This window comes from Lontra canadensis, unplaced genomic scaffold (genome assembly GCF_010015895.1).
Source record: "Lontra canadensis isolate GAN:19392208 unplaced genomic scaffold, GSC_riverotter_1.0 scaffold148, whole genome shotgun sequence".
Taxonomy (NCBI): Eukaryota; Metazoa; Chordata; class Mammalia; order Carnivora; family Mustelidae; genus Lontra; species Lontra canadensis.
This window is the reverse complement of record NW_022631142.1, coordinates 75506-102253: the sequence shown is the minus strand read 5'-3', so window position 1 is coordinate 102253 and position 26748 is coordinate 75506. Positions and strand designations below refer to the sequence as shown.

The 26748-nt window shown below is 38.4% G+C and overlaps 2 protein-coding genes across 2 annotated transcripts; both read right to left on the bottom strand.

The window, feature by feature from the left end:
• Nucleotides 1-10840: 10840 nt before the first annotated feature.
• LOC116859132 (neural Wiskott-Aldrich syndrome protein-like) lies at nt 10841-18903 on the bottom strand. The gene is made up of 6 exons (XM_032844178.1): nt 18847-18903; nt 18097-18180; nt 17066-17212; nt 16501-16909; nt 15754-15827; nt 10841-10997 (listed from the first exon to the last, which is right to left on the bottom strand). The coding sequence occupies exons 1-6, from the start codon at nt 18901-18903 to the stop codon at nt 10890-10892; spliced, it is 879 nt and encodes a 292-aa protein (XP_032700069.1). The 3' UTR covers nt 10841-10889.
• Nucleotides 18904-19944: 1041 nt separating this feature from the next.
• Nucleotides 19945-25805, bottom strand: CDKN2C (cyclin dependent kinase inhibitor 2C). The gene is made up of 3 exons (XM_032844145.1): nt 24858-25805; nt 24263-24402; nt 19945-20695 (listed from the first exon to the last, which is right to left on the bottom strand). The coding sequence occupies exons 2-3, from the start codon at nt 24389-24391 to the stop codon at nt 20318-20320; spliced, it is 507 nt and encodes a 168-aa protein (XP_032700036.1). The 5' UTR covers nt 24392-24402; nt 24858-25805; the 3' UTR covers nt 19945-20317.
• Nucleotides 25806-26748: the final 943 nt, after the last annotated feature.

Here is a 26748-nt window from a genome sequence, read left to right as displayed (position 1 = left end):
TTCCCTGCCCGGCAGAGAGCCCAATGCAGGGCTCCATCCCAGGACTCTGAGATCATGACCTGAGCTGAAGGCAGAGGCTTAACCCACAGAGCCTTAGATACGATTTAACTCTATTGTTCATTCTTCTTTTTTTTTTAAATTCAATTAGTCAATGTATATCATTAGTTTTTTTTTATATAATTTTCAATGGTTCATTAGTTGAATCATATCACATGCCCTCTTTAATTCCCATCATCGTTCATTCTATTTTTCTTTTTCATTCAACACTTATTTACTGGGTGTCTACCGTGTTCTAAGCACCATGCTAGGTATTGAAGATAGTTGACCAAAATAAACACATTTCCTCACTCTCATGGAGGGAAATAAATAAGGAAATAATCTCAGCATTCCAAGAAAGAGTTACATAAAATATCTAAAGAATAAGTCCTACTTCTAGATATCATCATCTTTGTTCAGAATAAAGGTCAATAGACACATGCCTAGGTTCTTTTGTTGTTTTTGCCTCTTTCTTCCTCTTTAAAAAGCTGACAGTTCATACACTTTAGAATTTATTTTTCAATGAAGTGTACAATTCAGTGATTTTTTTAGTATCTTTACAAAATTGGGCCAGTGTTCACCACTTTCTAGTTCAAGAATTTTTATCACCCCTAAAAGGATCTTTGTACCCTTTAGCAGTCATTTCCTATTTCTTCCCTCCAGTAGCCCCTTATAACACTTAATCTACTTTCTGTCTCTGCAGCTTATTCTGGACATTTCATTTAAATGGAATCATATGATAGGTAGTCTTTTGTGTCAGTCTTCTTTCACTTAGCATAATTTTCATCCGTGCTGTACCATCTATCAGTACTTCATTCCTTTTTATGCCTAAAAATATTCCATTGTATGGATTTTTCATATATTGTTTATCCATTCCTCACTTCATATCAGATTATACAGCTTTTCCTAAGTTTTAAAATGGCTGCATAGTTTTCCATTGTGTAAATGTGTCACAGCTTATTCTTATCAGTCCCTGTGGCTGGATATTTAAAATATTTACAATATTCTTCTATTCAAAATAATGTTTATTTGTGATGCTATTACAAATACACACAATAAAATATTTGTGTATGTATTTACAAACAACATTCTCTTATTACAATCTAATAAAACTAGAAATCAAGAATAAAAGTTTTTATTTTAAAATAAAATGGAATTTTATTTTTAAATAAAAATATGGAATCATTTGCATGTGAGAGGTTGTATAATTCCCTCATCAAAACATCTGACCTGGGGCGCCTGGGTGGCTCAGTGGGTTAAGCTGCTGCCTTCGGCTCAGGTCATGATCTCAGAGTCCTGGGATTGAGCCCCGCATCGGGCTCTCTGCTCAGCAGGGAGCCTGCTTCCTCCTCTCTCTCTGCCTGCCTCTCTGCCTGCTTGTGATCTTTCTCTGTCAAATAAATAAATAAAATCTTAAAAAAAAAAAAATCTGACCTGATGCTTTTTTGAGAGAAATCTCTTTGATAATTTTGTTTCTTCTATGCAAATTGGTCTTTTATATTTAAATGTATTTGCGTAGAGTTGTGCAAAGTAGTCTCTCATAATTTGTTTTGATATTCTGTATATCAGTATTTATTTCCCATTTGTTATTTCTTGTTTTGTGTAGTGCTTTCTCCCACTTTATCAGGTAAGCTATTTTATTGACTTTCTCCAAAGAAACAGAAATTTTAATTTCTTTGTTATGTCATTTCTCTGTGTTCTACCTCAATAGCATATGCTTTTTATTTATTATGCCTTTCCTATACTCTTATTTGATCTATTTTCCTTTACTAGCTACTTGAATTGAAAAATTAATTCATATTTTTATTTATATAAGAGTCTAATCCTATAGGTTTTTGTCTGATCACTACTTTAGTTGTGTCACTTAGATTCTGATATCTAGACATTATTATCTTTTTACAAATTCCAGAATTTTCATTTGTTTTTCCCTTTTTGGCCAAGAGTCATTTGCTAGAGGGTTTTTAAATTTGTAGTTGGAAGAAACTTTTTAAAAAATTTTCACTCGGGCGCCTGGGTGGCTCAGTGGGTTAAGCCGCTGCCTTCGGCTCAGGTCATGATCTCAGGGTCCTGGGATCGAGTCCCGCATCGGGCTCTCTGCTCATCAGGGAGCCTGCTTCCCTCTCTCTCTCTGCCTGCCTCTCTGTCTACTTGTGATCTCTGTCTGTCAAATAAATAAATAAAATCTTTAAAAAAAAAAAAATTTTCACTCTTGGGAGCACCTGGGTGGCTCAGTGAGTTAAGTATCTGACTCCTGATTTCAGGTCACGTCTTGATCTCAGGGTCATGAATTCAAGTCCCACATGAAGCTTGAACACTGGGTGGGGAGGCTCCTATAAATAAATAAATAAATATATTTTTACTCATAAAATAAAATAAAAAGTAAAAGGGGCACCTGCCTGGTTCAGTTGTTAAAGCAGGTGACTCTTGCAACTCTTGATCTCAGGGATGTGAGTTCAAGCCCCTTGTTGGGCATGGAGATTACTTAAAAATAAATAAATAAATAAATAAAAACTTTTATTTTTGATTTCTAGTTTTCTTAGATTGTAATAAGAGAATGTTGTTTGTAATATATCTACTTGTGGTATTTGCTTAGTTTTTTTTGACTCACTATGTGACTTATTTCACAAATGCTTCATGTGCACTAGAGAAGTAGGTATATTTCCTATTACCAGAATGTAAAGTTTGATATATGCATTAAAGCTACCATATCTGTTACATTTGTTTAGAACTTTTTTATTTTTACATGTTTTGTTAAAATTGATGTGTTAGATTTAGAATAACATAGATTCATACAATTAGTGAGTTTTTATTTCTCCTATACCTTTTTTTTTTTTTTTTGAGTAAGCTTGTTTGTATTTACCTGGTATATCTCTGCCTATCCCTTTTTTTTTAAAAAGATTTTATTTATTTATTTGACAGAGGGAGAGAGATCACAAGTAGGCAGAGCAGCAGGCAGAGAGAGAGAGGAGGAAGCAGGCTCCCTGCTGAGCAGAGAGTCAGATGCAGGCCGGATCCCAGGACCCTGAGATCATGACCTGGGCTGAAGGCAGAGGCATAACCCACTGAGCCACCCAGGTGCCCCTGCCTATCCCTTTTTTTTAAGGCTCTGTGGTTTACTTAATTTTAGGTATGTCTCTTAAGTAAAGCATAGGTTAACTTTTGTTTTGTCCTGAAATATGAATATCTTTTTCTTTTAATGGTGAAACAAGTCCTTATTTATTTATTTATTTATAAATATTTTCTTTTTCTTATGTAATCTCTATACTCAATGTGGGGCTCAAATTCACAACACAGACATCGAGTCACATGCTCTACCAATTAAGCCAGCCAGGTGCTCCAAAACAAACCCATTTATATTTTCTGATATGATCTATGTATTTGATCTCAACTGAAATAATACAAAGTATATTTCTTAACCACAGACAGTGGAAATAGCCCATGGATCAAAAATGAAGTCATAAGGGAAGTTAGAAATATTTTGAAGGGTGCCTGGATAGCTCAGTTTGTTAAGCAACTGCCTTCAGCTCAGGTCATTATCCCAGAGTCCTGGGATCAGCCTCATATACCACTCCCTGGTCAGTGGGAAGCCTGCTTCTCCCTCTCCTTCTGCCACTCTCCCTGCTTGTGTTCTCCTGCTCTCTCTCTGTCAAATAAATAAATAAATAAAATCTTTAAGGAATATATTTTTAATTGGCTGAAAATGAAAATGTAACATCAGAATTTGTGAGACACAGGGAAATTTAAAAAAATGTTTCTTTTAGAAAACAAGAAATGTCTTGAATCATTAAGTTCTAAACTTTCACTTTGAGAAAAAAGAGCAAGTAAAACTGAAAGCAAAGAGCCAGAGGGAAAAAATAAAGGTAAGAACAGATATCAGTGAAATTGAGAACAGAGACACAATAAAGAAAATCAGTGAAGCCAAAAATAAGATGGACAAATTCCTTGAAAGACACAAACTACTGAAGTTTACTAAATGAAATAGATTGCCTGAATAGCCCTATATCTACTTTAAAATTTGAATTTATACATAAAAACTTTGCCATGAAGAAGACTCCAGTTCCAGAGGACTTCGTTGATTAATTCCACCATTTAAGGAAGTTATAATATCAATTCTATATAAAGTGGTTTTGAAAAAAGAAGAAGAGAGAGCCCTTCCCAACTCATGAGGTCAGCATTACTCTAGTATCAAAGCCAGAAAAAGATGTGTCTTAGTTCATTTGGGCTGCTTTAATAAAATACCACAGACTGGGTGACTTATAAACAACAGAAATTTATTTCTCATAGTTCCAGAGGCTGAGAAGTCCAATATCAAGTCTCTGCCAGTATCACTGTCTGATGGAGGCCTGCTTTCTGATTCATAGGTGGACCAGGAAGCTCTGTGGGGCCTCTTTTAATACAGCATTAATCCCATTCATGAAGTTTCCACCCTCACGACCTAAGTGGTTCCCACAATCTCCCAATAGCATCACATGGAGCATTGTATCTCAACATATGAATTTTGAGAGACACACATCTATCTATAGCAAGATGTTAATAGAAAAGAAAGCTATAAATCAATACCACTCATGAACATACTCATAAAAAGCTTTAACAAAATATCAGTATATCAAATCCAGTAATATGTTGGAAGTATAATACATCAAAACCAAGTGGGGTTTCTCTTAGAAATGCAAGGATAATTCAATATTAGAAAATCAATGTAATTCACCCTCTTAAGCAGCAAAAATACAACAACAAAAACAATAACAACAACAACAAATAATCACCTCAATAAAAGTGGACAAGATTTATCAAATTCTACAACCATTTATGATTTTAAAATAAAAAGTATAAATATACTAGGAATAGAAGGAAACTTCCCTAACCTAATAAAGGCCATTTATGAAAAATCTAGGACTAATATTATGGTGAAAGATCAAGTGCTTTCTTCTTAAGATCAGAAAAAAGGCAAGGATGTCTACTCTCATCACTTCTATTAAACATTGTATTAGAGGTGATAGTGCAGTAAGGCAAGAAAAAGAAATAAAAGGCATACAAATCGGAAAGAAAAAAAAATAAAACTCTTTGCCAATAGTCAATATGACTATCCATGAAACCCTACCCCCCAAAAAACCCACCCAAACCTAGAAGAATTGGTAAGTTAAGCAAGGTTGGAGGATAGAAAGTCAGTATATAAAAATCACTGTGTTTCTCCCTATGCACCAGTAATTGCACCAGTGGGTATTTACCCAAAGAATACAAAAGCACTAATTTAAAAAGTTACATGCATCCCTATGTTTATAGCAGCATTATTTACAATAGCCAAATTATAAAAGAAGCCCAATTATCCGTCAATAAAGGAGTGGATAAAGAAGATGTTGTCTAATAGACAATGGAATGTTATTCAGCCATAAAAAAGAATGAAATCTTGCCATTTGCTACAACATGAATAGGGCTAGAGAGTATAATGCTAAGTTAAATAAGCCAATCAGAGAAAGACAAATACCATAAGACTTCACTCATATGTGAACTTTAAGAAACAAAACAAATGAGTAAAGGAAAAAAAGAAAGGAGAAAGACAAACCAAGAAACGGACTTAACTATAGAGAATAAACTCATGGTTACCACAGGGGAGGAAGGTGGGGTGTGGGTGAAATAGCTGATATGGTTAAGGAGTGCACTTGTCATCATGAGCACTGGGTGATGTATGGAATTGTTGAATCACTGTATTGTACACCTGAAACTAATAATAACACTGTATGTTAACTATACTGAAATTTAGAAAGTCACTATATTTCTGCATGCTAGCAATAAACAACTGCAAATTGAAATGAAATATGAATGAAATGAGATGAAATGAAATGAAATGAAAATAGCTTAAAAATGTGAAATGTTTAGAATCAAGTTGACAAATTTTATGCAATATCTGTATAGAAAGTGGCAAAATATTAATGAAAGAAATTTAAACCTGAATAAGCAGAGAGTTATTCATGGTTAAAAGACTAAAAATTATTGACATGTCAGTTCTCCCCAAACTGATTCATAGATGCAACATAATTCCAATCATCTTTTGAGAATTTGACATATTAATTCTAAATCTAATTCTAAAATTTGAAAATGTATACAGAAATCAAAGGATCTGGAATATCAAAATTAAATTCGAACAAATACAGTTGGATTGGTTTCAAGGTTACTTGGTTTCAAGACACATTTGCATAATGACAGACATATAGATCAATGGTATAGAATAGAAAGTCATAATTAGACTACATATATATGGAAAAATATATACATATATACATACATATATGTGTATATATGTGGAAAATATATACATATATACGTATACATATATACATATATGTATATATACATATGTATATGTATATACATATATGTATATATGTATACGTATATATGTATATATTTTCCACATATATACACATATATGTATGTATATATGTATATATTTTTATACATGTGTATACATATACGTATATATGTATATATTTTCCACATATATATACGTGGAAAAGTCGACCAAGATGTCAAGATAATTCAATGGTTAAGGATCGCGTTTTCAGTAAGTGATCCTAGAACAACTGGATATACATATACAAGGTAAAAAAGCCTTCAACCCTTACCTCACACCATATATATATATTTGAAATAGATCACATACCTAAATGTACATTATAAAGCTATGAAGATTCTAGGAGAAAAACTTTTTTTTCCTGTTTTAGGCAAAGATTCCTTGGATCACACAAAGCATGAACAGGAGAATTTAAAAACTGATAAATTGTACTTCGTTAAATTAAAAACTTCTCTTCAAAAGACAAGATTAGATGAAAAGACAAGCCACAGACTGAGAGACAATATTTACAAGCACATACTGATAAAGGTCTTGTATCCAGAATATATAAAGAACTTTCAAAACTCAGTAAGAAAATAAACAAATGAAAAACAATAAAAATAGAGCAAATATTTGTACAGACACTTAGTTTAACTTTTCTTTGAGCATACTACTGAGAAGGGGTGGGGGTTCTAGCTTTACAAAGGGGCTTTCTGGGGGCACCTGGGTGTCTCAGTGGGTTAAGCCTCTGCCTTCCGCTCTGGTCATGATCTCAGGGTCCTGGAATCGAGGCCGCATCCGGGTTTCCGCTCAGTGGGGAGCCTGCTTCCCCCTCTCTCTCTGCCTGCCTCTCTGCCTAATTGTGATCTCTGTCAAAAAAATCTTTAAAAACAAAAACAAAAACAAAAACAAAACCCAGAGGGGCTTTCTTTCAAACTTCCTACTTCGTGATGGTCCTAGCCATTGTCTTTTAGTGTCTCTTTAAAACCAAAACTTTAGGTTACCAGGTGTTGTGGGTTGAATTGTGTCTCCCCCCAAAGACACTGAAGTCCTAACCTCCAATACTTGTGAGTATAATCTTATTTGAATACTTGTGAGTATAATCTTCTTTGGATAATCAATGTAAGATGAGGTTTTTAGGGTGGTCCTTAATTCATTATGACTAGTGTTTTATAAATAGGGGGGAATTGGATGCACAGAGAGGAAATACAATGCCAAGGAGACCTAGGAAGAACACCATCTACAAGCAAAGAAATGTCTGAGGCTACCTGAATCAAGGAGAAAAGAATGGAATAGATTTATTCCTCAGCCCTCAGAAGGAACTGATATAATTTCAGACTTCTACCCTTTAGAAATTGAGACAATATATTTCTGTTGTTTTAGCCACCCAGTTTGTGGTACTTGTTATGGTAGCCCCAGGAAACTAACACATTACAGACCAGTTGATTCCCCTAGAGCAGCTGGCATCAGGACTCACTTTCTCTCATTTTTTGTCTCTTTAGATTTCCCTTACTTTCTTACCAGTGAACTTCGCATGCCAAAATATGTTTCAAAAAAATATTTTATCTGACAATTTATTTATTTGTTTTGTTAGGGGAATGTTTTAAAGATTTTATTTATTTATTTGGCAGACAGAGATCACAAGTAGACAGAGAGGCAGGCAAAGAGAGAGAGAGGAGGAAGCAGGCTCCCTGCTAAGCAGAGAGCCTGATGCGGGGCTCGATTCCAGGACCCTGGGATCATGACCTGAGCCGAAGGCAGAGGCTTTAACCCACTGAGCCACCCAGGCGCCCTGGGGATTTAAAAAAAAAAAAATTTATTTATTTATTTGACAGAGAAAGAGATCACAAGTAGGCAGAGAGGCAAGCAGAGAGAGGAGGGAAGCAGGCTCCCTGCTGAGCAGAGAGCCCAATGCAAGTCTCGATTCTAGGACCCTGAGACCATGACCTGAGCCAAAAGCAGAGGCTTAACCCACTGAGCCCCCCAGTCGACCCAAGGATTTTTTTTTTTAAAGATTTTATTTATTTATTTGACAGACAGAGATCCCAAGCAGACAGAAAGGCAGGCAGAGAAAGAGAGAGAGGGAAGCAGGCTCCCTGCTGAGCAGAGAGCCTGATGCGGGGCTCGATCCCGGACGCTGGGATCATGACCTGAGCCGAAGGCAGAGGCTTTAACCCACTGAGACACCCAGGCGCCCCGGATTTTTTTTTTTTTTAAGAAAATCTAGTCTTCATTTTGTTGGAAATGAAAGTCTAACTCAACACACAAAAAACAGATAATCATGTCAAAAAAAATGGACAGAAGATGTGAACAGACACTTCTCCAAAGAAGACATACAAATGGGTATCAGATACATGAAAAAATGCTCATCATCATTAGCCATCAGGGAGATTCAAATCAAAACCACATTGAGATGCCACCTTACACCAGTTAGAATGGCCAAAATTAGCAAGACAGTAAACAAGTGTTGGAGAGGATGTGGAGAAAGTGGAACACTCTTACACTGTTGGTGGGAATGCAATTTTGGTGCAGCCACTTTGAAAAACAGTGTGGAGATTCCTCAAAAAATTAAAAATAGACTACCCCATGACCCGGCAATTGCACTACTGGGTATTTACCCCAAAGATACAGATGTAGTGAAAAGAAGGGCCAGCAATTGCACTACTGGGTATTTACCCCAAAGATACAGATGTAGTGAAAAGAAGGGCCAGCTATATCCCAATGTTCATAGCAGCAATGGCCACAGTTGCCAAACTGTGGAAAGAGCCAAGATGCCCTTCAACAGATGAATGGATAAAGATATGGTCCATATGTATAATGGAATATTATGCCTCCATCAGAAAGGATGAACACCCAACTTTTGTATCAACACGGACGGGACTGGAGGAGATTAGGCTGAGTGAAGTAAGTCAAGCAGAGAGGGTCATGTATCATATGGTTTCACTTACTTCTGGACCATAAGGAATAACATGGAGGACGTTAGGAGATGGAAAGGAAAAGTGAATTGGGGGAAATCGGAGGGGAGATGAAGCACGAGAGACTGTGGACTCTGAGAAACAAACCGAGGGTTTTGGAGGGGAGGACAGTGGGGGGGTTGGGTGAGCCTGGTGGTGGGTATTAAGGAGGGCACGTACTGCATGGAGCACTGGGTGTGGTGCATAAACAATGAATCTTGGAACACTGAAAAAAAAATTAAATTAAATTAAAAAAAAAAAGAAAGTCTGCCTGACTCATCTAGAGTAACTTTCTGAAAATGGAGTTTGCTTTCTTTCAGGTACTTATTATTTTCCAAATCCAATTTATTATTTCTTTTGTGTCTTCATTATGCCTAATATCCTATTATATTCTGTATATGGTATTTTGTTTCCCTTACGAAACTGCCATATGCTATGTGTACATAGCATACAGAAAAATACCTCACATATAATAGGTATTTAGTAAGTGGTTATTAAACGGAATGTACTTGTATATTATACAAGTACATATGTGTATATAGCTGCTTGGAGCAATGACTTTTAGCCTTAACTCAAAGTTTTTATTTTTAATCCACAAATACTTGGCATTACTCAAGGCTATGTTCATCTAAGAGGGATTTTCTTTTTCTTCTGATTAATATAACTAAATAATACCTCTCAGGAAACCTGTTGGTTTATGTCAAAACAATTTTCTTATATTCGACCACAAAATGACTTATTAAAAAATACTATTCTTAATTGTTATAGTGTTGTAATGTAAATATAATTATGCCCATTTTACAAATGTGGAAATGATCAGAAAGGGTAAGTGCCTGTTCCAAGGTGAGATACATATAATGTATCAGAGTTGGAAATAAAGTTTATTTGACTCTAAAACCATTCACTCACTAGCCTATACTGATTCCTTATTATGGATCCCATTATGTAAGGATTATGAAACTCCTAGGTATTTTTCTATTCCCATTTGAATCAGAGTATCATAGTCACTTATTCCAAAATAATGGAAGATACCTTTCAAAATACCTACTTATTTATGCTTTTAATAATACATTTCATGTTCTTGCTGTTACTTTCTATTGTTCACCTGATGTATTTGCTAGATATAGACACCCTCCGAGAAAACATGCTGGAAAAACAGTCAACTATTTTGAGGTTATTTTTCCTTTTTCTTCTCAGTAAGGGAAGTTTTCCACTATAGGATATTTAAATCCATATCATAAGTCTTCTAATAAGATTTTCCCTTATAAAACTGCTTTTTTTGTGTGTGCAATCTGCACCACAAAACACCATGCTCTCACTTAGGCCTTGCTTTCCAGTTGTTATGTGTATGCCATATGTAAACTTTATTTACCCAAATAGTTTTTAAGTTCCTTAAGGTCAAGAATGGATTTTCTGTTACTTTGTATTCTTCATAAAGATAATTGCCGCTTATTAAAGGCTTACTGAATACCAGGAGATTTATACACATTTCATTTATTATTTACAATAACATGGCAAATTAGGTATTATTACTTCCATTTTACAGATGTGGGAAGCCTCTGATATAATTAGTCCCAAGGTCTTAAATGTATTAAGTGACTACAATGATGAGTACTTAATATGTGGTTGTTGAATTGACTGATGTAGTAATTCTCCTGAAAGATCTTTCCATCTGGCTGTAATGAAGTTAAAGGAGACATGGGTTTGTATCATTATGCTATAAATTATTAGCTTGTGATTATGGTCAAGCTATTCAACATCACTAAATCTGAGTTTGTTGATTTGTAAAATGCAAGAATAAAGCCCAATCTATGAAAGGGGTTATGAATATTAAATTAAATAATACATATACAAAATAATAAATGTTGATTTATTAATATGCTTGATTTTGTACTTTTTTCTCTCCTGTAAACTGAATTAGTAGATGTATAAATTAAGAAGTTCAAAAAAGAAGACATTTATTAAAGTATCCCCTACTTTCCTTATAAATGTACAATTTAATAGCTTACTAAATGATGACAAAATTCAATTCGACACTTTTTGTATGCTAACATATTCATAACTCCATTAAATATCTTCAGAGAACCATCACACATCAATTATTATCACACGTCCTATGCAGGGAGCCACTTGTTTTTTAGGATGTTCATATCTCTTTTATAAATTTTTAGGATTTTATTCCCTACAATATTGGATAAGAAAGTCCCAATATTTTAATCTAACGAAGAGATTTAAATATTTTTTCTTAAGTTCTTTTCCCCAAATAAACAAGATTATGATGTGAGACAATTTTTTCTCTTGGTTGACTTAATACCATTGTTGTTCTATAATTTGAATTCTGTCTGAATTTTATGTTTTGATCTAATTTCTCTTCAGTCTACTCTGTTGCTGAATAAAGAGACATCTCACAAAGGCCATACAGAGTTCTTTTGTTTAAATTCTACATATTAAACTTAAAACAATGTTAGTTAAACAATGACATAAAATATTACTTTATTTTAGAAATGTTAAATTAATTTTACATTGATCCTAAATATAATTGGGGGATTTTTGTAGAAGACAAAATGTGCTACTAAAAATTCTCATATCTTCATCCTAATAGCTCAAGAAGGACATTTTCCTTAGAAAGCACTAATCTTTAAAATTCTCTTACGTTGATAAGCCACAACATTTACTTGCTGATCTTAGGGTATGGTGCATGATATTTCAATAGGATCTGATGAACTAAAAGATAGCTGGGAGAACTTTTTTTGTGGAAATTTTAAAAATTAGAATATTAATAAGTTTGTGTTGTGTATTTTATAGACACAAGTCACATGTTTGAAGAACTGTGCATTTTAAATCTTCAAAACATAAGCCTTTCTTAAGAAATTGAAACCAGTTATCTTCAGCTGATGTTATTATGTGCAGTTCTCTTTTATGTTGCTACAGTAATGTTTTCTCTGTGACATCTGTGATGTCTTCAAGATGCAAAAAAATATATATCTCTTCTTTATGTGTCTTTTAATTTGCTTTCCCAGTAGGTACATTGTGTATTTAAACAACTATAAACAATGTATACCAGGCTCAGAGCCATTTTGATTACTCTCAAGCAAATTAGCCAGCATTCAGTGAATTCAGTGCTCTCTCCCATGTGGTCCTACTTGGGTTTCACATTAAACAGTCCTTCAGTCTAGTCCGGATGTCCAACAGTATCACTCTCCCTTTCAGAATGGTGCTGAACTTGCTCTTTTGGGACAGAATATGTGTCTGTTGTTTTTAAGTAAAACATAATATATATGTAATTTTAAAATATGACTGTAAATAATAAGTGGTTATATTCTAGCTATATGTTTTAAAAGCATTGAGCAAGTGAAGGGGTAGAAAACTTCACTGGAAACTGTTAAATTATCCATACCAAGAAAATAACTTGTTTATATTTCCCATGGTGGTACAATGAAAAAAAAATTTTTGATCTTGTTTGCCCTGCTTTTGAATTCTTGGGAAATACCTTTTTACTGGTCTTGTTTGGTCTTTGTTTTTGGATTAGTGAGCAAATTGCCTATCATGTAATTGAAATTAAATTAACTTACAGTCATGACTATCTAAAACATTTTAAGTATCCATTCTTCCTCTTGTTACTATCACAATTCTATTTCTATTATTTCAAATTTGATTATATTAATTGTGGATGTTAAGTCAGTTTCATAAACATTTGCCTCATGACAAGAATTTGAAACAGCAATGAAAGTAGATCTAGGACCTGCACCAGTATTTTCCGTTCTCAGATTTTAATTTATATCCTTCCCTGGATCATTAATGAAAATGATTTCACTTATATCTAAAGAATTATCAGCTAACACTTCTATGGCAGATCATGATTTTACAACTTAAAATGATAATATGAAGTGAATTGATAGTATTTGTTCAAAATATCTATTTGCTCAGTAGTGAACTTTAGTAAGAAATATCTAACTATGCACACATGTACATAAAAATGCCCATATAGGATAGGACCACAAAGGATTACTTTGAATACCTGCCTGATAACAACTATATGCTTTTAGATAAACAGAAAACTCTGGTCTGTGTGCCGAGTGCAAAATTTAACTGCAAAATAGTGTCCATTATAATTAAAATACACAATTTACCAGTAAGAATAATTTATTTTAAAAGGTATTGCATTAGATTTGATATCATAGTGGTGTAATGATATTTTGTACCTTCATATTTTTCTGTATCAACATTTTAACTTTTTAATAGTTAAAATAATTGATCTTATCTTAATATGGCAAATTAAAATATATTATTTTCTGGAGACCAGAAATTTAAGATTTTTCCAGATCTTAATCCTGCACTAAGTCTTAGCATATGCCAAATATCAAATAGGTTTTAAGATTCCAGCAAATTTATATTCAAAACATAAATACACACTTGCTACAACCTAACATCCACACTTTTTCCACTTAAATTTATTTTAAAGAAAATACAGATTGAGTGTATTTTCACTTATAGGCCTATGATAAATTTAAATTAATGGGAACAACAATTTTTAGCACACAATATATGATTTTTAAAGTTGAAGTGATGTTTGTGAATAAAGAAACAGATGGCTGAGGAAACAGGAATAACGGAGAATCGGAAACCTCTTTCTAGATGCTATTTTTGTCCATCACCTAAAATATGGAGGCAAAAAAAAAAAAGAAGAAGAAGAAGGAGCCAGCCAAAAATATAGGTGATTAAGTAGTGAAGTGTTTTTTAAAAAGAGCTACTGTGTTTTAATTATATTTTACTTAGCAATGGAAAAAAGACTCTGGAACAATCACTCCTATATCTAATGATGATTATTATATATTATTATCTTGACAGTTAAAAAACATACCGGAATACACACTATTACTTATTTTTGAGTGTTGAGATGGGAAATACTATGCTATTCATCATCATCAAATGTTGCTTATTTTAATAATTTGATCCCACTTATTCTTCTAAAATATTAAGTTTTAAAATTTTCATCTTGAATCATCACTACAGTATAATAACTGATTTGCAAATTAGTTATTCTAGGACTTTCAAATGTTAACATTCAATCATATCTTTGCCATAAGAAGAAATGCATGTTCCTTTTAAAATGGCCTATATAGGTTTGGTCTCAAGTTTTTTGGATTAGCAGAATGTACATCAGAATGCTGTTGCATCATTGACAGTCACTTTTTAGTAAAAATATCTGAAGGAGAAAACTATGGAACAAGAACTAATCGGGCCCAAATGCCTTTTACAATAGTTCCAAAATGTAAGACAAGGAGATACTGTTACATTAGCTGTACACAGAATAGCCAAATTATAGAATAATTATTCTTAAAGACCAGTGAGTTATTTTTTACTTTAGGAAATCATGTTTCCAAAGCATAAATTTTAAACTCAGGGCAGACTTCTTTATCAGCAAGTTGTGTGCATTGTACATTTGGAAGAAACAGGGGAGTAGACTGTATTTTAATATGGTTGTGATAATTTGGTTGCATTTCCAAAGTAAAAATTTAACACTATAAGATGTCAGTTTTGCTCTATAGTGAACTATCACTATATATAATTAATCCCAAAAACTAAGGCATGTAACTAAAATAAAATTAGTCAGCATGATAATTGCTTTATATGGTCAAGGTAAAGACTTATTTTTTTCCTAAGTAACCACTATACTGATAAAATACAAAGAAGAGCAGAAGCTACACCTCCAAACATGCCGGTGATTTTTTTTAGCCTTTCACCTATCAATTCCAGAAACTGCCTCATTATTTTCATGTTAAAAGATAATTAATATAACTTTAATTATACCAATTAAATGTGTTTGAGGTCCAGGTAAATAATTTCTTCTTTCATAGTATTGGTTATATGTAGGATTTCTTTTTAGTACACAAAAGAAATGACGGGTAGCTTGGATAAGGATTGGTGGTTTTTTACTTCCTCCGCAAAAGAGCTGATATTTTTGGCCGACTGGTTTTTTTTGGGGGGGGGGAGGGAGTGAGAGAAGAGAAAAAGGCTGTACATAGAATTATAGAATAGGCCTACCTAAAATTCTTCCTTGACCAATGAGGATGGGGGCTGAGAGAAAGAGAGGTGAGGTGGATTAATTGAAGTGTAATAATGTCAGTGTATTTTTTTTTTTTTAATGTACAAACTCTTTCCCCGTCTCCTTTCCCCTCCCTGTATGTGCTGGTACTTCTGGACCGTTCAGAAGCCATTTTAGAACTCAGGAAGCAAAATATGTGCTTTTGCAGGTGCTGTGGTGGCAAGGATAACCTTTGCTCACTTGCGGGGTGTGTTACCATGCTGTTATTTAATGTCTTTGAGAATTAAAGATAGTACAGAAAATTCCAAACCCACAGCCTAACACCTGAAATTTGTACAATGTTTCTGTAGCAGATGGCAAAACATTTCACTGGAACATTAATTTACCGAGTCCATATCCAGATCTGAAGAGTTTTTATTCTTTGAGACACCGCTTGAAGATTCATACTCGATATTCGGATCTATTCCGGGTAAAAACAGAACAAGAAGACCCCTTCTAGGTGTTTTGCACGCCCGGGTCCCACCCAAAGTGCCGGCGGGCCTGCAATCTCTGTATTTCGCGCCGAGGGTCTTTCCGAAAGAAAGTGCATTTTCTGTCCAGGACGACTAGCAGTTTGGGGGCAGGGGGAGGCAACACCACAGGGCAAATTCCCGAATAGTCTAAGGGGCTGTGAAGCCTGAGGTGCGTTTGCCTCCTCGCAGCTGGACGCAAGGCTCGGAGCCCGGCTGTCCTCAGCTGTCACGGGGGGAGGAGAAGTGAGCGCTGGCATTGGCTTTGGGCGTGGAGTTGCTCCAGCCGCCGCGCCGCGTCCCGCCGCCAGCTCACCTCTGCCGGAGAGCTAGGCATTCACCGGCCGGCTTGCCCCTGCTCTCAGGTCGTCCTCCGGCCCCAGTCCTCAAGCACAGGTCGCCGGAACCATCCAGTGGGATGGCCGCCGCCTCCTCAAGGACCGCTGCCTGAAGGCCAGGGCCCAGGGACCCTGGCCGCCTCGGTAGCCCGCAGCTCCCGGGGCGCTGTGGCAGCGGCCGGCAGGAGCCGGGGCCGGCTCCCCCTCCCCGCCCCCAGCTCCCGCCTCCTGCCCGCTGCGAGGTGCGCCCGCTCGCCCCAGCCGGCTGGCGCAGCAACGCACACACTCACTCCGAGGGCGCCTCCAAGGTTACCCGCGGGGTGGGGGCTGGGACAGGCTCCGGCCACTGGCCTTCTCCGTTGCTTTCCTATTGCAGCGGCCCTTCCGCCGCTCCTGGGCGACCGGGATCCAAACCCCAAAGCAGAAAAGGCTCCAAAGTCCGGGGAGGGAAGGCGAGCTGGGAGGCAGACAGGCGTCCGGGTGGGGGGCGGCCTTAGTTGGCTCTGGGCGCCGGGGAGAGCCGGGTCAGGCGAGGTCGCGACAAGAGGGGGCTGTGGCTCCGGCTGGCGCGCTCTGGGCCACGCAGCCTGGGCCGGGGGCAGCGCGCAGGGGCTGCAGGCAGCACCAAGGCGCCCGAGACGCCCCGGGCCCGATGGGGGGTAGAGACAAGCGGGCGGCCAAACCTGCCGAGGAAACTAACTAAATAAAAGGAGACTGTTATTTAAGGCGCGGAAATTTGAAATATTTGGACAGGAAGAGAAAAGAAAAGAAACCTTAGCGAGGGAGGGAAAAGAAAAAAAAACACACACACACACACACAACGCGAGCTAACGGTTTTGAAACTCCCCCACCCCCACGCCGGGCTTTTCTGCGCGCCCTGAGGGAGCTCTGGGCTCAGCTTCCTCACTGGGGAGCCGGAGCTGCCGTTGGCGTCTGGAGAGTTTCGAAGGGACAGAAAGGATGTCTTCGCAGCCCCTGCGTAGATGGCTTGGCTTAGGCTGACAATGGGCAAAGCTTTATTTCGGGTCTCACGCTGCAAGATTGTCTCCTGCCTCTCTGAGTAGGTCCCTCCGTGGATCTGCCTTTTTTTTTTTTTCTTCTTTTTTTGTGGGGGCGGGGGGAGCTGCCGTGTAAAATTACAACAGTCTCAAGATAGCAAGACCGGGACTTTCCCCCTCGGAATCTTTCGATGAAGGTAGCTCAGGGCAGTCAGGAAGGCCCTTTCTCGCTCCAGCACTGTGTGATCTTGCAGCGCTTCTGAACGACTACTTCTACCTACCCCCCCCCCACACCCCGCCCCGGCAAAAGCCAAAAGCACCTTTTTGGGAACTGAGATTTCGAAACCAGTCCCGGGCTACAGATTCCACAATGTTTTTTCATCAACATGATCAGGAAAATTTATAAGATTACCAGTTGAATTGCTTTCCTGAGATGGAATTATTTTATCTATTAATCACTCACCCAGGGTAGTGTGTGTGGAGGAGCTCATCACCTCATTGTGAGATATGTAATGTTTATCAGAAAACTACTGATTCACTACCGAAATAGGGTAAAACGAAGTTTGCTCAGTGGCTCAAAGACCAGAATGTGGCATGAGGTGCTATTAGTGTCACCCTCCTCCCCCAGGTATAAGCTTGAATTCAATTTACTCGGCAAAAACTGAGCCCGAGTTTCCAGACTTGGATGCGGACGCAGTGAAGAACTGAATTTGAAAACGCTTCCCTGCTTAAGTATCCTCCATCCTTTATACAGCGTTGTCTCCTGGGGGTGCTGATCACTTTATCAATTTGCGCTTGCCGCCCCCGCTCTGCATCTAAATTAGGCTCAGACCCTTCTCTACCTCAGCTCGTTACAAATTCGAGCGCATTAAACTCAGCAGCACCTTTTCTTCCGTCGTATACATTTCTACACATTCAAAGTCTTGCTGAATATTGTCGAGGTTTTTGAGAGATTGAATAGTGGCTTCCTAGAGGGGGACCACAAAACTCATTTCTAAAATACTTAGATTAGTAAAGCTATTTCCTCGAAGAGCCAAAGATATGTGCCGATGTTTTAATGCTTAGCAAATTTTAGACTAATGAAGAGAAAGAGAGCTCCCACTCCCCTTACTGTGCTCCAACCTCTTAAGAATAAAGCAACTGTAGAAGTACTCCTCTCCAGCTTTATAGACACCCTATGCCTTTAGGTTTGAATTTCCTAAGAGTAATTTTAATGCTGAAACTTGGATACTGAAAAAGTTAATTAAACTCCACTTTAAATTCAGAAACATCAATCTTTACAGTTGCAACGTGTTAAGAAGGGTTTTTATTTTTTAGTAATAGGCTTGTGTTTAGAAAGTATTCCGTTTTCTCAAGCAGTGTATTTTGTATGCTGATTCTGGTTTTAAAATCCAAAACACAACACTTTTTCCTTCAAACCATCCCAATTTCTACTTTTTTCTAAACTTTAAAATTAAATATTTCAAATTTAATATCATGTTACTGTCAAAAATAAATTTATTCAGTAATTTGTGCTCAGGGGTGGCAGAAGTTGAAGTCTTATTGTACTTAAAGAAGGTGAACTTTAGTTATAAGTGAAAAGGATAAAACTTTTTCTCCTATATTCTTTTATACTATCATGGAAAATAAATTACCGAAAACCACTTGCCTGCGACCATTCCAATCCTTGTTGGGGCAGGCATCAGAACCATATCCTTCAATAAACCTTAAAGTATTTTGTTCTTTTTGGAACCAGGGCAGGGAGTTTATAAAGCAGAAGGAGGGAGCTTTCACATAAAACATCTTTGTTCATGTCGGAGATGATGAATAAAGTATTTATAAATTTATAAATGGTAATGCATTGAAATCCTTTGATGAAAGTCTTTAATTAAAGTTAAAGTAAGTAGTAGATGCTGGACAATTCTCTTGGAAATTTGAGATTTCTATTTCACTTAATTTTTTAAATTTTTATCTAAATGTATTCTTAAGAAGATTTTGTAAGCCTTTACTAAAAAATTTTGTGGAAATCAAGTACCAAATATAAGAGTGGCCTATTTACTTATTGTAAATGTTTCTATATTTATTATATTGCAATTAAGACCCTTACATGTATATATAATTAGTTATGACCCTTACATGTAATTTATGTATTTTTTTTCTTGCTGCACTTTTTAATCCCCTAAAAATTTGTATTTGCATTATATTTTAAGACTTAACATTTTGTAATGTCACATTCTTGACATTCAGGGAGAAAAAATTGTGATAATATACTTATGGTATAATTTTGGGAAATGTATTATTTAACCAATTGTTTCACTTTGTGATCTAAAAAAAAAACTAGGGGGAAGCACTTTTAAGGTGACATTTTCTTTTAAAAATTACTTTTAGCTAATATATATTTGTTTTCAGATCGCTACTTCTGAAACCTGTTTTTCAACTATTAAACTTAACTTTGAGAAAAGGGGAAGATCGAACATTAAGAAAAATTCTGAAATTATATTGAAATAATTTCAGGTCTTCAAAAAACGTTGTCTTATTTTGTTGTGAAGAGAAATATGAGGCACCAAGTAAAATATTTGGGGGGAGACACGAGGAAGGAAAGAATAACTGAATCATCAATAGAATACATCTAGTTTTTTACTTCGACTACTTTTCTAATGTTGAGACTTATAACATTGTGAACTTTTAGTACACTTCTTAGCAAGTGGCAAACTATGTGGGGATAATAGAGTGGAAAACACAGAAAAACATTGTCCTGTTTTGAAAAAGTGTTTTAATTAGGCAAAAGAAGCATCAGGACAAAACATTTTTAAAACAAAGTCTCTTAAGTTGGGTTTTGAGACTGGCAAAGGGAGAAGCGAGGAAAAAGTCAAGGCAAGATAACATACTCAGGAGAAAGCCAAAGCTATTTGCAGTTATGTGTTAGAACTCAGGATTTTGCAAGTGAAAGGATGTTGCTTAAATATATTCATAAATCTGACTAAGATTTCCACTTTGCATCCTGTGAAGATTGAACTAGCTGTTTAAAATATGACAAAACTGAATTTTAACAAGTGAAAGTAATATAGGACAGGCAACCAATTAACTGACAAAATAGAAGGCAGTGTGGGAGAGCCCTCCCCATATTCATTGCAAATTCGAAGCTCCCTCCGCCTGGTTTCCCTCCATTAGGCTAACGACCTCATTCCTTCGGTAAAGCCTGGCCAAGTCACAGGCGGTGTCCCCCTTATGGTTCCGATGCCCCACTTTGCTGGCTGTGTGCTTCATGAGGAACTCCACCACAGGGAGGTGGCCTTCTTTGGCAGCCAAGTGCAAGGGCAGGTTCCCTTCATTATCCTCGATGTTAACATCAGCTTGGAACTCCAGCAAAGTCTGTAAAGTGTCCAGGAAACCTGCTCTGGCTGCATCATGAATGACAGCGAAACCAGTTCGGTCTTTCAAATCAGGATTAGCACCTCTAAGTAGTAGTCTCCTGGCAATCTCAGGATTTCCAAGTTTCATAACCTAGGAAAGAAGAGAAAACGGGAGAATCCTTCAAGTTCTCTTACAAAAATATTTTAAAATATCCATATCTCCTATTTATATAACTTTATTTTTGGTGAAACAGTGATTGGGGAAGGCCCACCTGGTGGGGTTTGAAGGGTTCAATTGCAGGAAAGAAAGTACTAGTAGGTAAAAGTAGAAGAAGAACTCTAAAGATTGAGCTTCTATGATGGAATATCTTAAAGGGACCCCAAAGTAGGATAAATTGATCAGTAAAATAGAACCAGTCTAACTTGTGGAAAATTCACCCACAACTCAGTTTCCTATCTCCCATGAAGACTTGCGTAATTTCTTGAATTTATTAAAATAAAAGAAATGGAATTTGAGGGGCGCCTGGGTGGCTTCAGGTCATGATCTGGGGATTGGGCCCCACGTTGGGCAGCCTGCTCAGTGGGGAGCCTGCTTCTCCCTCTCTGCCCCTGCTCCTGTTCCCTCTCTCACTGTATCTCTGTCAAATAAATAAATAAATAAATAAAATCTAAAAAAAAAAAAAGGAATTTGAGAATCTCTTGTTTGCTTGCTTATGCTCATAATACATAAAACCTGAATTATTAATTCTGAAATATTAAATGTAGATAAAATTAATTTTCTAAATAGCTACTGAAAAGAAATAAGGAGAGTGAGTTTCTTTAAACCCACAAAGAAGTGTTTCCACACATCAGACTCCATCACCTAATATAAAAATGATCTATTAAAACACAGGACCTGATATTTTCTTAAATTATTAATTTTCACAAGTTTTTTTTCAAATATATATAGCTCAAATTTCCAATGTTTTTTTAAAAATATTTTTTTCTTTGTAAGTTATTTCATACTGGCTACTGGGTGTGTTTGGAGCTTAGAATCCTTTACCTGAAATTTTAAAATGTTACCGATTGTTAAAGTGTTAAATAATCAGTGGTGTGCTACATTGTTTATGATACTGATTTATCAAAGCTAAGTTCATGATATACCATGTATTAGACAGGAGATGACTGTATGGCAACCATTCCTGAAAAGAATGAAACAGTTATCCTACTCTATCACTTACTGTCTCTTAAAGTTCTAACTAGCTTCCTGATTTTAAAGTGAGCAAACGAAGAGAAAATAAGATATTTAATGTGTATTTTGAGACAGACAACTTTGTCTTGTGGTTTGAGCATATTTAATAATCTACTGGGGATGCCATCTTATTTCCTTTTGCAGCTATTATCAGACATTTAGGAGTAGCTATTTGTAAACTGCCAACATTTTAAAAGTCAGAATGTATTAAAATTTGCTATCAACATACAAATAATTCATATGAAAAAGACTTACCTATGGTAGTATGAATACATTTCACTCTAATAGGGGTCTCTGTTATGCTCTCATAATTATAAAATATCTTGTAGAGAAGCATGCAATTATATAATACATGCAATTTAGTTGTGGAAAAAAATGTAGTCTCATTAACATGCCAGAAAATAGTTCAGCATTTTAACTGGTTTCATTTATATTTAGGTATATTCATAACAACTTAAAATAAATAGATTACATAGTAGACTCTCAAATGTTTATGAAATTAAATATCCATTGAAAAATACATACAAAGTTGTCTATCTCTTTAAACTGTTTATTTAAAAAACAATCACAAAGTAAGTATGAATATATTTAGAATAAATAATATTTTATAAATGCAAACCATATAGATGGCCAAGATATTACACTTCCCTGTTGATAAAACCCTACTGATTTAGCCCTTCTTTTGTGGCAGTGGTAAAAATGATATATATTTTATTTTTTGAGAATTTCAATAAAATAAACTTTTTGGTTAAAAATGAACACAATCTAATTTTTGCCACATCTACCTCTAGAGATTTAGTCACATTTAAGGACGTGGACTGGGAAATATAAGGGATAGACACCTTGGATCTCTGTAAAGCAAATGTGCGATTAAGGCCTTTGATATCATTCTGATTGAAAAGCTTACACTAGGAAGAAGGGAAAAATTTGCAACCAAGCTAAATGAACATCATTATAGAAGGAAATCTGCCATCTTTCACAAAAATAATATTACTATTGGAAATTGTTTTGAAAGAAAGTTCTTTCTTGAGTTATGACACAACTTCAGAGTCAGGATTATACATACTGAAAATAAGCCTTGAGACTCCTGTTTGTGTGTTTCATTATATGTACTAGGGTTAAGCCACAATAAGTGGGTGTTAGTATATAGATAAGTATGCTTAATATAAACAAGATTGCCAAGTTGTATTAAAAATGCCAAAACTTTGTCAATATTAATCTCCCAGTCTTCCTGTTCGTCAAAAGTCCTGTAAGATCTTATTCTGAATATGGGTTAAGTTGCTTATTCCTTGTGAGATTTATATAATCTTTTGGGTTTTCATAGGAAAGTTTTCAATGTGTTAAATTTGTAGCATTGATATCACCCCAAAACCTTAAAAACTACTGGGTGGACAAAGAAAAAGAAAATCCCTATTCCACAGAATCTACCCGAAATAACAAGATTAAATAATTTAGTATCTATGTATAAGCTTCCTTAACACTGAAAACTTTGTAAGATCAGTATATTGTTTTAAAATGCCCAGACTTAACTTCGTCTGTTAATAGTATTTCTCCTGCCGCTTAAATTTCTAATTCCTGTAAAACAAAGCATTCTAAACCTTCTCCCCAAAGGATTTTCAAAAACAGCTTCAAGTGTTGCATTTCCGAATAAGAACAGTTCATAAGAATACCACCAGAACTCTGATAAAGCAACTATTTGAGACTACTTTGCCATTTTTCTGTTTCTAAGCCTTTCAACTAAGTTACATGATAACTAACATTCAGAGGAGGAAAAAAAAATATCAGGTACAATACTTGGCAGCTGGACATGTTTCATTTCTTGCTTGTAAATCTAATTACTGAGTTAGAACATACTACCGCACAACCGCAGAGACAAAAATACTACAAACTGAGCTCTGATTAGAAAATTCAACTTTTTATTCCTCCTCAATCCTGAATGGGTGGATGGTATTACATTAACTGTGAAATGTACATCCTGTCCCGGTGCCCAGGCCACCCATTCCAAATGAGGAAAGGTCGTTTATCAAAACTTGAAGCATTTGAAGGAAAAACACCCTCGCCAGTAGTCAGGAAAATTAACGTTAAAGTCAATTATTGGAGCAAAGCACGGAAACCACTAATAGCAGTGTATTTACTTCAAATAATAATCATAATAATGTGTTTACAGAGCTGTCTTAAAAAAACACACACACCTCGGCGCTGCTACAACTACTTTTAAATCCCTACCGGCACAAAAACATTCCAAAAATTAAGACCAAACCTGGAACCCATTTGATATCGAGGATGTTGTTGAATTTGACGAGTTTGTTCAAAGTACGTCATTTTGGGGAGTTGGATCCACTTAAAGATATAAAATATGGCAACCAACTAGGCTTAAAAAAACAGTGAAATTTTGTACCCCTGGAAGCTTAAAAGCCGTTATTCCAGAAACCCGGATCACGTAGGCAACATTGTTGACCTGTTTTCCCCACCTCTCTGGATACCAACCTGCAGCGCAGTCCTTCCAAATCCATTTTGTGCATTGACGTTTACATTATTTTGCAACAAACTAGTAAGTTGCTCTAGGTCCCCCCTGGCAGCTGCAGACGCCAACTCGTTCCCCCAAGGCTCGGCCATTCTTTAGGGTCCTGACGATCGGGAAAAGATGAATTAGTTGTTTTTCTTTTTCCCTTTTCTTTTGCTCCTAACCAGGCTGCATGATGGCATCGGAGACTGACAGAAGGACTGGGATGGTTAATCTGGAGTAGAGCTTGGTAGTAAATACTAGTAAGATCTGCCTGCCAAAAGCCCGCCCCTCGATTCACACGTGATTATTCAGCAAAACTGAGCGATTGGAGAGGGGCTCCGCTCCTCGCTTTTTAGCTTAACCCCTGTGAAGAATTCTGGTGACTCAACAGAAAGACACACATACATATACATATTCCCGGCAAATCACTCTGGACGTAAAATGTAGGCAGAGTTGTCACGTATCTACACTACAATCTCTGTGAGGAATGTGCGCGGAGACTTAAGGGACTAGCTCAGGGCACAAAATACCGCGGAAGAAAAGACATTTCGGGGGAAAGAAAAGGCATTAACCTACCCTTGTTCACGGTGATGACTTGAGCCGCGCGAGCCAGAACCGCTGGGGCAGATCCTCGGAGGGGCTCGGTCTCCATCCGTCTCACCGAAGGGGTAGTCCTGAGTTCTCCGATGCGGGGAGAGCGCCGCGGAGGCTGGATGCTGACGTGCTCAGGAGGGTTAAAGATGATCGTCAAAGGCAAACGGGAGTAGCAGTTCCGTGGCCCTTGGGTTATAGGTCTCCACGACTCTTCAGTGGCCTCCGCTTCTCAGTAGGAGCCTTTATTCGCGTCCGGGCCGGACTGCACGCTAACGCCGAGTGGGAAGGCTCCGTAGCCCGCCCGCTGGGCTGCTGCAGCCCAGCGGAGCCTCAGAGGCCGTGGGAGCCAGGCTCGGAGCGCGTCTCCGGAGACTGCCGGGCGCGCGGCGGGCTCCGGGTAAGTCGGTCATGCCTGCCCCACCAGGTCCCGGGACTCCCAGCAGCGTGAGGAAGGAGGCGAGTGATGCGGGAAGCGTCTATGGGGCCGGGGCTGTTGGGGCGGCGCGCGGCAGCATCGCGGCTGCACAGGGCAGCCCACCAGTAACTTCCCGCCTACGACCGAGCCAGTTCAGACTTCCCACTGCAGACGCTCATTGAGCTGCCGCCGCCGTCTTTTCCTTCCTTTCCCAATTTTCTGGGGGCCTCCGGAGATCGGGAGCGACCAGAGAAGCGCAGGCCGAGGTCTGAGTATGGGGAGTCGCCACAATGCCAGAGCGCAGACAGTCCCGTTGCCCTCACGGCGAGAGCCCAGCGGCTCCGACACCCGGTGCCACTTCGCCGAGCCTTCGCTGTCCCGCGGTCTGTGCCCCAAGCCTGTGCCGCCGACAGGGCAGCGGCCGCCAGCTAACTGTGCTCCGGAGCCGAGCCGGGCAGCAAGGCTTCCTCCAGAGCCGCAGCGCTCCCAGTGACAGTTTTTTTTGTAGCTGGTCCCCCCCCCCCCCCAAATCGCCGGTCCCCGCTCTCTTCGCCCCTACAGACACTTGAGCGTTGTCCTCCTTTGAGCGCTTTTCCTACCCTCCTTCCTTGGCTTCTTTTTTCACTCAAACAATTGCTGCTTCTGTTGCCGCTGCAGAGACGGTGCCGGTTTCTTCTCTCTTTTTTCCGACCTCATCAGCTTTTTTTGAAAAGAAAAAAATTGAGCGCTTTTTGAGTTGAAAAACCCGCCCCCATTTTAACGGCAGAGTTTTAAGGAGGCTCCGCTGAGTTGCGGCGCCGCAGGAGCGGGAAGGCCCGGCACCGCCCACGCACCGCCCACTGCCCAGGAGGCGCCCAGGCTCGCAGGCTCGCTGGCTCGAAGGCTCGCTCGCTCCGCCCCCAGCCCGCGCCCTTTCTCCCGCCTCCTCTCTCCCCACTGCCCTCCCTGCGTCTCAGGCACGAGTTCCCACCCGCCCGCTCCGGCCTCCCGCCCCACGGCCGGTCCCCAGCTGGATCGGCGTTCTGCCCCGCGGAGCAGGGTTTGGCCTCCACAGGCTGGCTGGCGGGCTGGAGTCTGCGACACGAAACCTAGGACTACTGGAGCCCGGCGGGGGCGGGTGAGGGGGAAGAGGCTTGTTAATTAAGACTGCTGCGGAGAGCCGCAGGGCCTGAGAAGCTCGGCGGCGCTGGCTGCTGGAAGGTGGAGAGCGAGCTGGCGCGAACCAAGTTCCCCCGGCCCTGGCGGGGAGGCTCACTCGCCTCCGCGCTCCGCCGCTAGGCTCTCGAAGTTCGGGCGGCCGGGCCTACAGCTGCCGCCGCCTCCTCTGGGGTGTGCACTGTATACACTCCTCAGCCTTTTCTCAGCCTCGGGCCTTGGCCTCGCACCTGCCAGATCAACGCCTGGGGTCGTGGTGGGCAGAGATGGCCGTGGGGGGTGGAGGAAGAGACCCGGACTGAC